General features: G+C 33.4%; 1 protein-coding gene across 1 annotated transcript in view; it reads left to right on the plus strand.

The window, feature by feature from the left end:
• LOC114177377 overlaps positions 1–13,751 on the plus strand; it is a 74,842-nt gene that overhangs the window by 31,240 nt on the left and 29,851 nt on the right. The window contains exons 23-35 of the mRNA XM_028062696.1: positions 520–618; positions 722–862; positions 1,130–1,198; positions 5,338–5,811; positions 5,910–6,227; positions 6,432–6,563; positions 7,727–7,840; positions 9,107–9,291; positions 10,130–10,238; positions 10,313–10,456; positions 12,089–12,364; positions 12,483–13,148; positions 13,439–13,645. Coding sequence (XP_027918497.1) covers positions 520–618; positions 722–862; positions 1,130–1,198; positions 5,338–5,811; positions 5,910–6,227; positions 6,432–6,563; positions 7,727–7,840; positions 9,107–9,291; positions 10,130–10,238; positions 10,313–10,456; positions 12,089–12,364; positions 12,483–13,148; positions 13,439–13,645 — 2,934 coding nt within the window. The remainder of the gene's footprint in view (positions 1–519; positions 619–721; positions 863–1,129; positions 1,199–5,337; positions 5,812–5,909; positions 6,228–6,431; positions 6,564–7,726; positions 7,841–9,106; positions 9,292–10,129; positions 10,239–10,312; positions 10,457–12,088; positions 12,365–12,482; positions 13,149–13,438; positions 13,646–13,751) is intronic.

The raw sequence follows: 13,751 nt of genomic DNA on the forward strand, positions 1-13,751 counted from the left end.
CTACGTATAAAAATTGGAAAGTGCAAGACAAATATACAAAACGAAATAAAAGTGTTGATAGACTTCCTAATTTGAGAGGGAAAGCTCATGACGTGCATGGTAAAATAAATAAATATTAAATAATTTAAGAGAGAGAATTTAGAATGAATTCTAAGAAATTGCATTTCTGAAAAGTCACAGGTAACCAAACAGATTCAGCTATTTTAGCTGACTATGGTTCATAACTTGCTATACAAGTCAAAGAACCTAATACACTATCAAATATTTACATAATAGACTTCGTTTGAATCAAGTGTATATAGATGCAACACTCTAACATTCACCCTTGTTTTTGTAGTTTGCTTCACGTAAATATAATTTTTCTACTGATAGATTATTTACTTCAAGATGTAGAAATGGGGAGACAGAAGAGATGATGTCGTAAATTATTAAGTGGACATAAACAATAAAATTTGTTAGGAATGCATTTTTTTGCAACTTGCTGACTTTTTCTGTCTTAAATTATGAATTACTTTATAGGCTCTGGAATCTTCTAGCACATGGATCTTAGATTTTCAAAATGAGGATGAGAAGGCTAACTGGTTTAGAGGACTTGTTCAAGCCACGTATCAAGCTTCTGTATGGCATTTTTAATCGGCTGTCTTATGCTTTTTTGTTTTGTTAATATTTGATATATGTTTTTTTAGTCATCAATTTATAAAAGCATGCATGTTGTATGTAGGCTCCTCCATTAATTGATTTGCTAGGTGACTCAGAGGGTGATGCTACTTCCTACAATGTTCTTAGTACCACTGATTCAAAAACAGCTGACACCGTTATAAATGGGTCACTGGTGGAATTGAAGTTTTTTATATATGGAAAGGTTAGATGAATTCGTTTTAAGGTTTTGTTTGGGAGTAGCACAAGGAATGAGTAATATTTGTTGCATACAGATATATGAGTAGTATTCTCATTCTTGCAATTTTTTGTTTTATTCTCAATTCACAAGCAATTACTTTCAACTAATTGGATATTTTCATCTTTTCTTCGTTGCATTTATTTGTTTATGTTTACTGTTTACAGTTTTTTATGTGCATGTGCAAAATCTGTACTTACACACACACACACACACGTATTAATGTTTGTGCAGGTTGGGGACACCACAGATGGAAAGCTGGATGAGTCTCTTATTCTTGAAACTGTTGCGGATGGGGGGAAGGTTTGTGCATATATTTCTACAATTTGTGTATAGATAGATACTTTTTTAATTGGAACTGACCTAGATCGATAACTCTTTTGATAGTCATATTATGCACTTTTTGAGGTGTCCTTGTTTTAAATTCTATTGCATAAATAAGACAGTATTGGGGAATCGTCATAAAAGACCAGTATAATTTAGGAGCAAGTTTGTGTTCTTGAATATTTTGTGGAATATCAAAATCTAAAGGGATTATCTTTTTCTTTTTATAGCATGCTTCAGTTATCATTTTTTAATAATATTGGTCAGAATCCCTTAATTTATGCTGTAAATAATATTTACTTGTATAGTTTTAATTACATAACCAGGAGATTTAATTACATTTCATAATTACGAGGATAGTTGGGAGGATTAATAGACTAACAACATATTTTATATTTAATGCAATGATCTTTGATTATGAATAATAAGCATAAGTAGTGTTTATCATAGATAGGATTTTCTGTTATTAAGAGATATTGCTCTTCTACAAATACTATAGGAAACAATTTTTTTGACAGTATCAACGGTCTAAAATCCTTCGGAGATTTTCAAAACTACAATCCTTTCTATATTCCATTGTATTGCTTTTGTGCCTACATTGCCATACTTCAAACCTCAAAGTTGTCTGATACTCAAAGAACCACTAACCAATAAAGTAATTTGGGAAATGTTGAACTTCAAAATATTCAACCAAACCTTAGGCTTAATGGGAACACATTTCCTTATCTTCTAGGAAACCTGTTGTTGGTTATTGATGGATTTTTGCTATCAAAACTGGCATCGATTGTACTATTGATCATCTTAATGCTCAACTAGTGGCCAGAGGTTATACACCCATTTTTGGGTTGGACAACGATGACACTTTTTCTCCAGTTGCAAATATGGCCACTATTCGCTTATTCATAGCCATGACAACTCTTCAATGTTGGCCTCAATGTGAAAAATGTTTTTCTTGATAATGATTTGCATGAAAAATTTGATATGGAGCAACCACCAGGTTTTGTTACTCACGAGAAGTCTTTTGGATTGGTTTGTCGTCTTTGCAAATCTTTATATGACTTCACACAGTCGCTTAGGGCTTGGTTTGGAAAATTAGCACTATTGTTAGACAATTTGGTGTGACGAAGAGTGAGGCGGATTATTCAATATTTTACTCTTACTCAAGGGCTAGTTGTATCTATCTAGTAGTAGCTAGTTGTATCTATCTAGTAGTACATATTGATAATACTGTACTTGCAAGAAGTGATGACTATGGCATTTAAAAGGTAAAGCAACACCTCTTCACCACTTTCAGATCAAAGACTTTGGCAAACTCAAATATTTCTTTAGGATTGAGGTGACACGCGCCAACAATGGAATTGTTATTTCTCAAAGGAAATATGTATTAGATGTTTTGGAGGAAATTGGGTTAATGAATTCAAAATTTTTAGACACACCCATGGATTGCAATGCCAAACTACACCCATGGATTGCAATGCCAAACTTCTACCTATTCTGTGAGAGCCACTCAGATCCTAAGAAGTATTGAAGATTAGTTGGAAAATTGAACTAAGTTATACTTACTCACCCTAACATTTCTTTTACTGTCAATGTGATGAGTCAATTTCTTAATGATGCATGTGCAAATCATTGGAATGTTGTCATTCGTATATTGAAGTACATATATATTCTCATTTGAAAGGATTGTTATATGGACATAATAACGACACTAGAGTTGTATGTTTTTCAGATGCTGATCGGGCATGCTATCCTTATGATAAGAGATGCACTTTCGGATATGTTGTCTGAATTGATGATAATTTGATTTCTTGGAAGAGTGATGAACAAAATGTTGTAATATGATTTAGTGCGGAAGCGAAATATAGATCTATGGCCTTAGCTACTTGTGAGCTTATTTCTCTTACAAAATTACTTAAAGAATTGCAATTTGGTGAGGTTAGTCAAATGACACTTAGATATGCCAATCTAGCTACTTTTCATTTTAGCTTAAATCTCGTTTTTCTTGAAAGAACCAAACGTATTGAGATAAATTGTTATTTTATTTCAGTATTGCATCAACATATTCTTCATGGCAGACTAAAACTCCAACACTAGTGAGCTCATCAAGATAACTTTTAATCTTGAGAAGATAATCTTCCATTTTTTTGTAATCAAGTTAAACTGCACGCATCACAATTAAGGTTGTCAAACTTGCGAGTTAACTCGTTAATTCGAACGAGTTTACGTTCATAGTTATGGCTTCCGAATCAACTTAGAAGCAAACTCGTTTTTCAATTGACTTCGTAGAATCGGATGTAGACTCAGTTCATTAGGTTAAACTCGAGTTCGATGGGAAAAAACTTTTAAACTAAAATTGAGGTCGTTTGGAGTAGGATTGTAGAGGAAACTCACTAGGATTAGGGTTTCACTATTTTCTGTTTCAACCCCTTCATCATTCCTTCTGAAGTTCTTTCCATCGTGCATCTGCTGGACCCTTCCTTTCTGTCATACTGCCGTCGTAGTTGCCCGTTGTCATTCGGTGTTCATCGCACAATCTTCATTGCTGCTTGCTTTGCTATGTGTCGCCCATTTAAGAGAGGACAGTGATTCAGCCCCTGTGCTCTGGTCTGTACAATTCATGATTTGTTTGAGTGCAGCCCTTGCACTCTTGTTTTAGTTGTGTAGTGAAAAACTGGAAATATTTAAATTTGGAATATTATTTGTAATTTTCTATTCATGTCATGTGAAGTAAACTCTTACGAGTTTACGTAAACTCTCGAGTTTGACTACCTTGATCACAATATGTAATGTATATGAGATATGGTTTACGTACTAAAATATTCATGAGTCTTCTCTCAAACCTTATAGGAGTGATTGCACCCAAGGACACAAGTACAACATAGAGAGGGTAGACTGAAGCCAAATAAGTAATGTTTGTTGCTAGACTTGCCACGCTTCATACTTTGAATTAACAAGATCAAGTGTGCGGTTGTTTTCAGGTAGATAACAAGCAGAACTATGGGATTCACAACAAATCGTTGTAGCTTGTGCGATTTTATTACCGGTTGAACATATAACACTAATGTAGATAATTCAAGTCATCAAGCTTTTCAGCAATGGAGGATGGAAATGATTGTGTTGCGAAAGCCATAGAAACACAGGAAGGGTAGGCAAAGATGAAGATGCTGGGGAGAAGGTTTACGAGACTGAACTCATGAATAAGAACTTTAGATAAATGCGAAGAGAGATTCTTGAGAGTGAAATGGTGAATAAAAGGTCACAAAGGTTAACCCTAGATTTGGAGAAGATGAAGCGTCATAAAATAGCTCTAGACAACATCTTAAAGAAAAAGGAATGAGAGGAGAAACTGAACTTTTATTATTTTTTCTTATATGAAATATGAGTACGAATTATTTATAGGCAACACTTGCAACAAAAGCTATTGTTAATAATAGCTGACTGTTGTAAAAGCTAACATCTGTACAAACGGACAATTATTTATTTGGTCTAATTCCTCTTTCTTTCGCCCTACCACTCATTCTCTCAAGATCTATAATAAGTTAAGTCTAAATTTAAATTCTTAGATGATATGGCATTCTATCCTAGATTTATTAAGGAAGGTTAACTACCTTATTATCTATGTATGTCTATGTATGTGGAGTTAAGTTCATTTCCAAATTCTAAAAGAGACATTGGTCTGAGAGTTGTAATTTAATTATTTTGGTATTTTGCGTTAAATTTTCTTTTTCCTAAACATGGAGGGCTTTAAGCATCATATAATTTCTTGAACCATGACAAAATTATTATTTTGAAAAGCATGAATAGTGTACTGCTGACAAAAATAGGGATAGACTGTTGCTGTGAAAATGTGAGCTGTTAGAGTGTATTATCTGACTCTTAAGAAGGGTCGTAACCCCATCATAGACCTAATAAGATGGCCGTGCTCAGTTCCATAAAATGATTTAAGTTCTGACCTAAGATTCGGCAAATTAAAAATTGTGTCAACTAATCCATTGAGTAATTATGACTGTGCTATTTGCCATTAAAATTATTTCAATTTGGAAGTAGATATTTGTACTTTTCTTATTTTGTAAGTTGATTCAATTGTTAATGCTCTGTGGTTGCTTTTTGTTTCCCAGGTCCAGGTCCTTCGTGCAGATGGTGACCTGACAGTTAAATTGAAATTGCATTCTTTAAAAATTAAGGATGAACTTCAGAGTCGTCTATCAGTAGCTCCTTGTTATCTTGCAGTTTCAGTCTTGACAAATGAAACTTCATCCTCCGACATGTTTGATTCTCATGGGAAGGAATTTTTTCATGATGATGATGATTGTTTTACAGATGCATTATCTGATTTCATTGCCCAAACTGATGGAGGACATGGTCTACATAATATGGATTTGGATCATAAGGGATTGGTAGGAGTTGCTTCTGATTTCGAGTCTCTGGAAAGCATACTACATGAAACTGATATTGAATTAATAAGAGGCACTCCTCGCACTCCTCGAGAGATATATTATGAGGCGCAGGGAAGTGATACTTCAAATTTTGTGTCTGTTTCCTTCATAACAAGGAGTTCTGCTTCGCCTGATTATGATGGAATAGATACTCAGGTACGTGGTTGCACCTTGTTGATGATGACTTGGAGTTTCTGGTCTTCTCTTAACCATGATACATTTTAGTTCTCATTTTTCTGAATGTTATTCTTCAGATGTGTGTTCGTATGTCCAACCTGGAATTTTTCTGCAACCGACCTACTATAGTTGCTTTGATAAGTTTTGGATTGGATATAAGCTCTGGAAATAAAGTCACAAGTCCCGCTGACATGGCTACAACTTCTTCAGATAATCTTTCAGTAAAGGAGAAAACTGATGAAAAGGGGGCCGTTACGGGTTTATTGGGATATGGTAAAGACCGTGTAGTCTTTTATTGGAACATGAATGTGGACAGTGTAACTGTTTTTCTTAACAAGGAAGATGGTTCTCAACTCGCTACACTAGTTCAAGAAAGCTTCCTTCTGGATCTTAAGGTAATTACAAACGTTTTTGTTAGCTAGTTAGAGTCTTCCTTTCTCTTTTCCCTGGCTTTCTCAATGCTATTGTTGGCTTTCAGTCTATTTCTAAGTTATTCTTTTTTAATTTTCTTCTGTTGTAAAAGCACTTGTGCTTTCTATTATTCACTGTCATATGTATGCAAGCTCTGAAATCCAATGTTCTTTTTTTTTTCTATCAAGGTTCATCCAAGTTCTCTTTCCATTGATGGAACGTTAGGGAATTTTAGACTCCGTGATACATCACTTGGATCAGAACAGTGCTGGGATTGGCTGTGTGACATTCGTAATCCTGGTGTTGACTCCCTTATAAAGGTGTGTTCTCTGCCTATAAATCATTCTTGTGTACTTTTTCTTCTTTTATTTTGAGTATATTTTGCAAATATTCCAGTATTGAAATAAGTTATTCTACCCCTTGTATTGCATGGATTGGTTTAGGTTTCATTTCTCTTTGTATTTTATTGACACCAGTATTGACACCTGTGAAAACAGATACGCTATGAGCATGTGTGTTCATTTTTTTGTGTTTATTTTTTTATAATAATAAAAGATAATAAAATTATTATTATTGTTATTCTTTTAATTATAAAATTAAATATAAATGGTTTATATAATTTTAGTGTAAGTAATTTTTATGTATTTTATAGGTAATTTTTTAATTAAAAAAAATGGTCAAGTTGAAAAAGAAATTGGTCAAATTAAAAAATCCGGTTAAATTTAAATAAACAGTCACTTGAAAGATAATATTGATAAAATAATTATTTTGGTTTAAAAAAATTGTTTAAAGGGTAAAATTGAAAAACAAATGTGAACACCAAATAAGGGATTCTCCTTTATTGTAGGTATATATTTTGTGGCAGCTTAAATTCGTTTATTTTAATTTTATAGATTTAATATAATTTATAAAATCTTTGAACAAAGTAAAGATTAATTACAAAACTCATTCTAACTTTATAAAAAAAAATTGGTTTCTTTGTGTTATTATTGTTAGTGTTTTGTATGTCAAAACTATACTCTGTTTTTATTATTCTTAATTTAATATTATGTTTGGCTAAAAAATTTCAAAAGTTTCAAACTGTTCGTCTAAAACCATAGTTATTAAAAGTAGATCAGTTTGACCGTGTAAGACAGTAGTTTTCCAGGTTAAGTAGTTCATTTAAACATTAAAGGGTAACAACGTAGTTAACATGGAGAGGGGTAGTGAGCTTGTAAACTCGTGCAAATTTACTAGTTCAGTAGTGAATAACCATGCCCCCATAACGGTCTTTGTGTGCAGACTACTGAAAATCCCAACTTTGTGATCGTCTTCTTATACACACATATCTATATTTGTCTGTTGATATTTGACCATTAATATTCAATAATCTATAATGTCACTGATCTATTTCCATATAAGTTTTCACGCTGATTAATGATTAGCTTTGCCATTCGTGATTGGAATGACAACTTTACAAATGTTTATTGATTTTTGTTTTCAGTTCAAATTCAATTCTTATAGTGCTGAGGACGATGACTATGAAGGATATCATTATAGCTTGCAAGGCAATCTTTCAGCAGTTCGAATTGTTTTCCTTTATAGATTTGTGCAAGAGGTATCCTCCAAAACTCTGTAAATTTGGAGTCTGATGTTAAAGTTGGTGTTTTTCTGTTTCTCGCGTTAAAGCTGTTTCTCATGTTTTGTTTAAAATTTTAAGGTTAAAATATGTTTAGACCCTTGAATCTGGGCCACTTTTTCTTTTAGTCCTCCATATTAAAAGTTATATTTTTTTAGTCCCTGAATTTTAAACTGAATTTATGATGTGGAAACTCATTTTTTAAATTTTTTGTCTAAAATATCTTTTTAATTCCTTGAATTTAGGTCAAATTTTCACTTAAACCCCCACATTTAGAAAAAGGAGATGTTTTTAGTCCCTCAAATTGAGAAAAATGAACATCTCTAAATCAGGACTGAAGGTGAACTTTTGTTTCATTCAACTCCTTTACATGGAAATTTATGGGATGAAAAATTAAAATAAAATTCACTCGTAACATCTCTGTCAACCTTATTCTATTGTATGAATTGGTTATTGAATAATATTTTCGGATATATTTGTTCATATGATTTTAGTCATCAAATCTAGTGAAAGTGAAATGAAACCTTGTATTCACACATTCTAGTCACAACGAATACTATACTATAATAAGTAAAAATCGATGTCAAAACTCTATTAATGTCAAGGTGACAAGACCAAGGAAGACAGAAGATAAGAAGGGATACATCATTGTGGTAGTTGTAGTTCTGAAGATTAGAAGAAAATTATTTCTCTTTTACATGTTGTATATACATACATTGATAGGAAACAAGCACAACCTATTTCTGGAAATAGATCCCTAGATTGTGGGATTGATATGATAGAAATAAAACCAAGATAAAGAGATTATAGAAAATTAAAACCAATAAGAATAAAATCTGAAACATCCTAAAATATTGACGGAGTAAAATCTAAAATTTCCTAAAATATCTCAACACTCCAAAGTGTTCTGCATTTTCAACTTGGATATAGTTCTCTCAAAATTAAAACCAATAAGAATAAAATTGAAACCTGGTTACACATAATTAATTCAATGATAAATGTCATTGTTAACATGGATGTCACTAGCCACATGGGCAACGAGTGTAACATTGTTGGTAGCGAGAGCCAAAAGATAGTTTTTTGAAATTTGGGGACAAAATAAACAATTTTTAAATTTGGAGGACTAAAGGAAAAAAAATATACAATTTTTAGCAACTAAAACCAAATTTTAAATCACTTGATCTTTGGGTACCTCTGGTATTTCATTTAAGGGAAAAATGTTTGTATAATTGTTGGCTGTTTCAGATAATGATGTACTTTATGGAACTTGCCTCCCCTCACCCTGACGAAGCAATAAAACTTGTTGATAAAGTTGGAGGATTTGAATGGCTCATCCAGAAATATGAAATGGATGGAGCTACTGCACTCAAACTGGATCTGGCACTCGACACCCCAATTATCATTGTTCCGAGGAATTCAACAAGCAAAGAGTTAGTGATATTTAAATCCATTTGTGGAGTCAATCACAGTGTTTATTTAATATGCTTGGTAATCTTTTATGATGGGGTAAGTACTTAGGACCTGTTTGGACAAGTTTATACATAAACTATTGTAGAAGAGAAAAATAAGAATAAAAATTAAAACCATCTTCGCTGTAAGCTAATTTGTATAAGTTCTCTCTCATAGCTTCTTTAAATTGTATAACTTTTTTAGAAGTTAGTTTTAGCTTATAGAAAATATTTCATATTTTTTTTCTTATTTTTCTCTATTTGAAGTACTTATGGAGAAGTTCATCCAAATAGACCCGACATGTAATAGGTGAAGATTGCATCACATGATTATTCAGGTAGTTAATGGTAATATTGAATTACAATAACCACGATAGTGTGCTTGATTGTGTAATGTGTTCTCTTTTGTTGGTTATATGAGAGTTTCAGATGGTAATAGTTCTATTGGAAAATTACATATTATATCTTTCATCGGGTAGGATATGTAAGTAGGGAGAAGTTTCTAAGTTCTACCATGCCTTCTCAAGGAAGTGTCCTTTCGACTTAAAGTATAGACAATGCATTTCTGCAAGCACCTTATGATACCTTGTCAAAGCTACCTCTCCTACGCTTAAACATTACTTGGTGACAGACAATAAATAGTTCTTAAAAAGTGAACTCTAAACCTAACTCAACATCACTAAATCAGCTTGAAATGGAGGTTTGCACCTACTTGTATATTATTATTTAGTCATATCTATAGCTGATGTGGAATCTCCAACAATAGTTTTATATCTTACAAGCTGAGAAATCTTATTGTTTTTATTTTATTGAATTCCAGTTTTATACAACTTGATCTTGGAAAGCTACAGCTTAAAAATGAATTCAGTTGGCATGGTTCTCAAGAAGAAGATCCTTCAGCTGTGCGTATTGATCTTCTTCATGCTCAGGTACACATTTCTTTTCCCAAGTGGTCTTCCCATTAAAATCATTGACATCCTCTTGACTCGAAACGAAATGACAGATTCTGGGTATTAACATGTCTGTTGGAATTGATGGTTGTCTTGGAAAACCAATGATACGTGAGGGTCAAGGACTTGATATATTTGTTCGACGAAGCTTGAGGGATGTTTTCCGGAAAGTTCCAACATTTTCACTTGAAGTGCAGGCAAGTCCAACTCCAAACCCTAATGTTTAAGTGTTTTCTTGTATTTCTTTCCCAATCCTGTAACAAATATATCACTTGTACCTTGCTTTTTGAAGTTTATGCAGTAATAACCATGTTGAAATTCCAAAAAAAAAATTGGGTAATGAAAACGTACTCCTGGGATTCTTCATCAAAACATTCACTTATTGTGTGGATAACATATAAATATGATTAACTTATCCTCACAAGTTGTTCAAAGTAAATTGTTGTGATTCTATTTATTTATTGGGTTGTGCTTGGGATAATAATGGTTAAATGTCTCAGTTGATTAAAAATGTCATCAAAGTTATTGAAATTCCCAATGATGGTTGGAGGTGGGTTAGAAGAGTTAGGATCAATGGATGTCATGGAAACAGAAAAAAAATTGGTAGAAGCCGAACCGTATTGTAACTAACAAGAAATAGAATCATTAATAAAAGAAATTACATACATACATACTTATATATATATATACATATATATATATATATACACACACACACACACACACTCTCACACACACACACCCCTATATATACATATACATGTGTGTGTGTGTGTGTGTGGATAGAGAAGCATAACATAGGAAAGAAAGATCAGCTGAAACAAACTGCAACTGTAAAACAACAGGAAACAGAGGAATAACATATGCAAACCCAAGTATTGAAAAACCTTTATGTGGTATGAATTATTGTAGATTTTTAAGCTTTCCAATCTAATTCTTTTAGATATGAATTCAGTCCATTTACACAAGAATTACAGAAGGTCTATATAGCCTATTATAGGATGGAATCCCTAATCTCTATTTGACTCTTACTAACTTGTAGTTAGTTAGAGGTGACAGGGCTAAGTGAGTGTAAAAATAACAATCTAACATGACTATTACTACACAAAAAAAAAAAAGAGTAAAACTATACATTATTGTGGAAAAAAACCAAGTCTCACATTGATTATATGTTCAACAGTCGTCTTTCATTCTTATTTTTCTTCCCCTTACAGTTCTGGGCCTTCCATTTCTTATTACAATGCTAATCACATTTCCCAGGTTACATTTTATACAGTTTACTGATTAGTGGGCAGGTTATTTCAATATGCACTTTTCAACAGAAGAATCACTCAATTGTGCTGATGAATATATTTAAGACTGATTATTCTTTCCTTTTGATAATTTTATTAACCTGGTTGTATATAATATTAGTCCACATGTAGGCATTGTGATAGTCAATCAGGCTACCTGGCCAGTGGACAGATTGTTAAACATGCAGTTTTCAGCAGGAGCATCACTGAGTCAGTAACGTTGTTAGGATGCCCCTTTTGAACTTCTAGTGAATTTATTGAAGCAAGTGTAGGGACTCAGATGCTCCTTCATTAATTTCTTTATTTATGTTCCTGCCAAGACTCCTAAAATTTCCCCTACTTGTTTAGCCAAAGGCCCAGCAGTTAGTTATAAGGAGGTTTCTAGATCTGACTCAAAGCAAGTCTCCAAACGGAATATATCTAGAAATATAAAAATCTGTGTATCTCATAATTCAGTTTCGTACTGTAAGTAGTTGTTATGCTCAAGTTCACAAAGGAGATCAAATTCTTCAGCTAATTTTATGTGCATGTGAGCAGGTGGATCTATTGCATGGTATAATGTCTGCTAAAGAATACAAGGTGATTTTGGATTGTACATTCATGAATTTATCTGAACAACCAAGGCTTCCTGCAAGCTTTCGTGGTGGACAATCTGGTTCAAGGGATACCATTAGGCTTCTGGTTGATAAGGTTAATCTGAACAGTCAACTTCTGTTGTCACGAACAGTTACAATCATAGCTGTTTCAATTAACCATGCCCTGCTAGAGCTTGGTAATGGCACTGGTGGTGAATTTCCGTTGGCTCATATTGCTGTGAGTTCTTGACTTTATTTTAATTAAATCATTTCACCTTTTGCTCTCAGCTTGATATACGTCGTGAATGGAACATGCACATCTCTCATTCTGCTTTGTATTATTTCGTATTTTACAGATGGAAGGTCTATGGGTTTCTTATCGCATGACCTCTTTATCAGAGACAGACCTTTTTGTGACCATTCCCAAATTCTCTATACTAGATGTTCGCCCTGATACGAAACCTGAAATGCGTCTGATGCTTGGATCTTTTGTTGATGCTTCCAAACAACCAGTTACTGGACCCTTTTTGTTTAACCCCGGTAGCTGTAGAAAGACCACCAGTGAAGCTGGAATTGACGATATGCCCATTTCAACAATGATCTTGATTGACTACAGGTGGCGGGTGTCATCCCAATCATATGTAATTCGTGTGCAGCAACCTCGAGTCCTTGTTGTGCCAGATTTTCTACTAGCAGTGGCTGAGTTTTTTGTACCTTCTTTGGGAGCACTAAGTGGAAGAGAAGAAAAAATGGATCCGAAGAATGATCCAATTAGCAAAAATTGTAGCATAGTGCTGATGGAATCAATTTACAAGCAGAAAGAAGATGTGGTTCACCTCTCCCCATCTAAACAGTTAGTTGCTGATTGGGTAGGCATTGATGAATATACATATGATGGTTGTGGGAAGGTTATTTGTTTATCTATTGAAACAGATGCAAAGGAAGTTCGAACCACAAGGTTTAGACCAATTATAGTCATTGGACATGGCAAAAAATTACGATTTGTTAATGTAAAAATCGAGGTAATATTCTTCCTCTCAGTCTGTAATTACTTTTCTAATTTCCTTTGTATATTTGAGAGTTCTGTAGTTTATTTTTTCCTGGAAACACCTTTAGGAATCTAAGGCTTTCTCAATGTTACTAATACTAATTATAATTTGTCAAATATACACCTTTACAAGAATACAATCCCACATTTTTTTTGATCTTACACTGTCCAGTACCCACTTCGATGTAGAATTTCTGGTACTGCCCTTTCCCTATTATACTTGCTTATTATTAGAAGCTTACAGTTTTGTTATTTATTCATCAGAATGGTTCTCTTCTACGGAAGTACGCATACCTTAGTAATGATAGCAGCTACTCAATCTCTAGTGAAGATGGTGTTGACATGGCAGATCCTGGCAATTTTCCATCTAATGATGAGAAAAGCCTTGACAATGTGAATCAGATATCAGGCACTTCTACAGATGCTCAAAGTTGTTCAAATGGAACTCAGAGTTTTTCCTTTGAGACCCAGGTAGGTTATATTTCATGTTTCCATGAAAAGTATTGTTAGAATCCCTTGAATTATGTTACAGTTACTATTTCCTTGTACAGTTTTAATTACATAATTAGGAAAGTTA

This window comes from Vigna unguiculata, chromosome 3, assembly GCF_004118075.2.
Source record: "Vigna unguiculata cultivar IT97K-499-35 chromosome 3, ASM411807v1, whole genome shotgun sequence".
Classification (NCBI taxonomy): domain Eukaryota; kingdom Viridiplantae; phylum Streptophyta; class Magnoliopsida; order Fabales; family Fabaceae; genus Vigna; species Vigna unguiculata.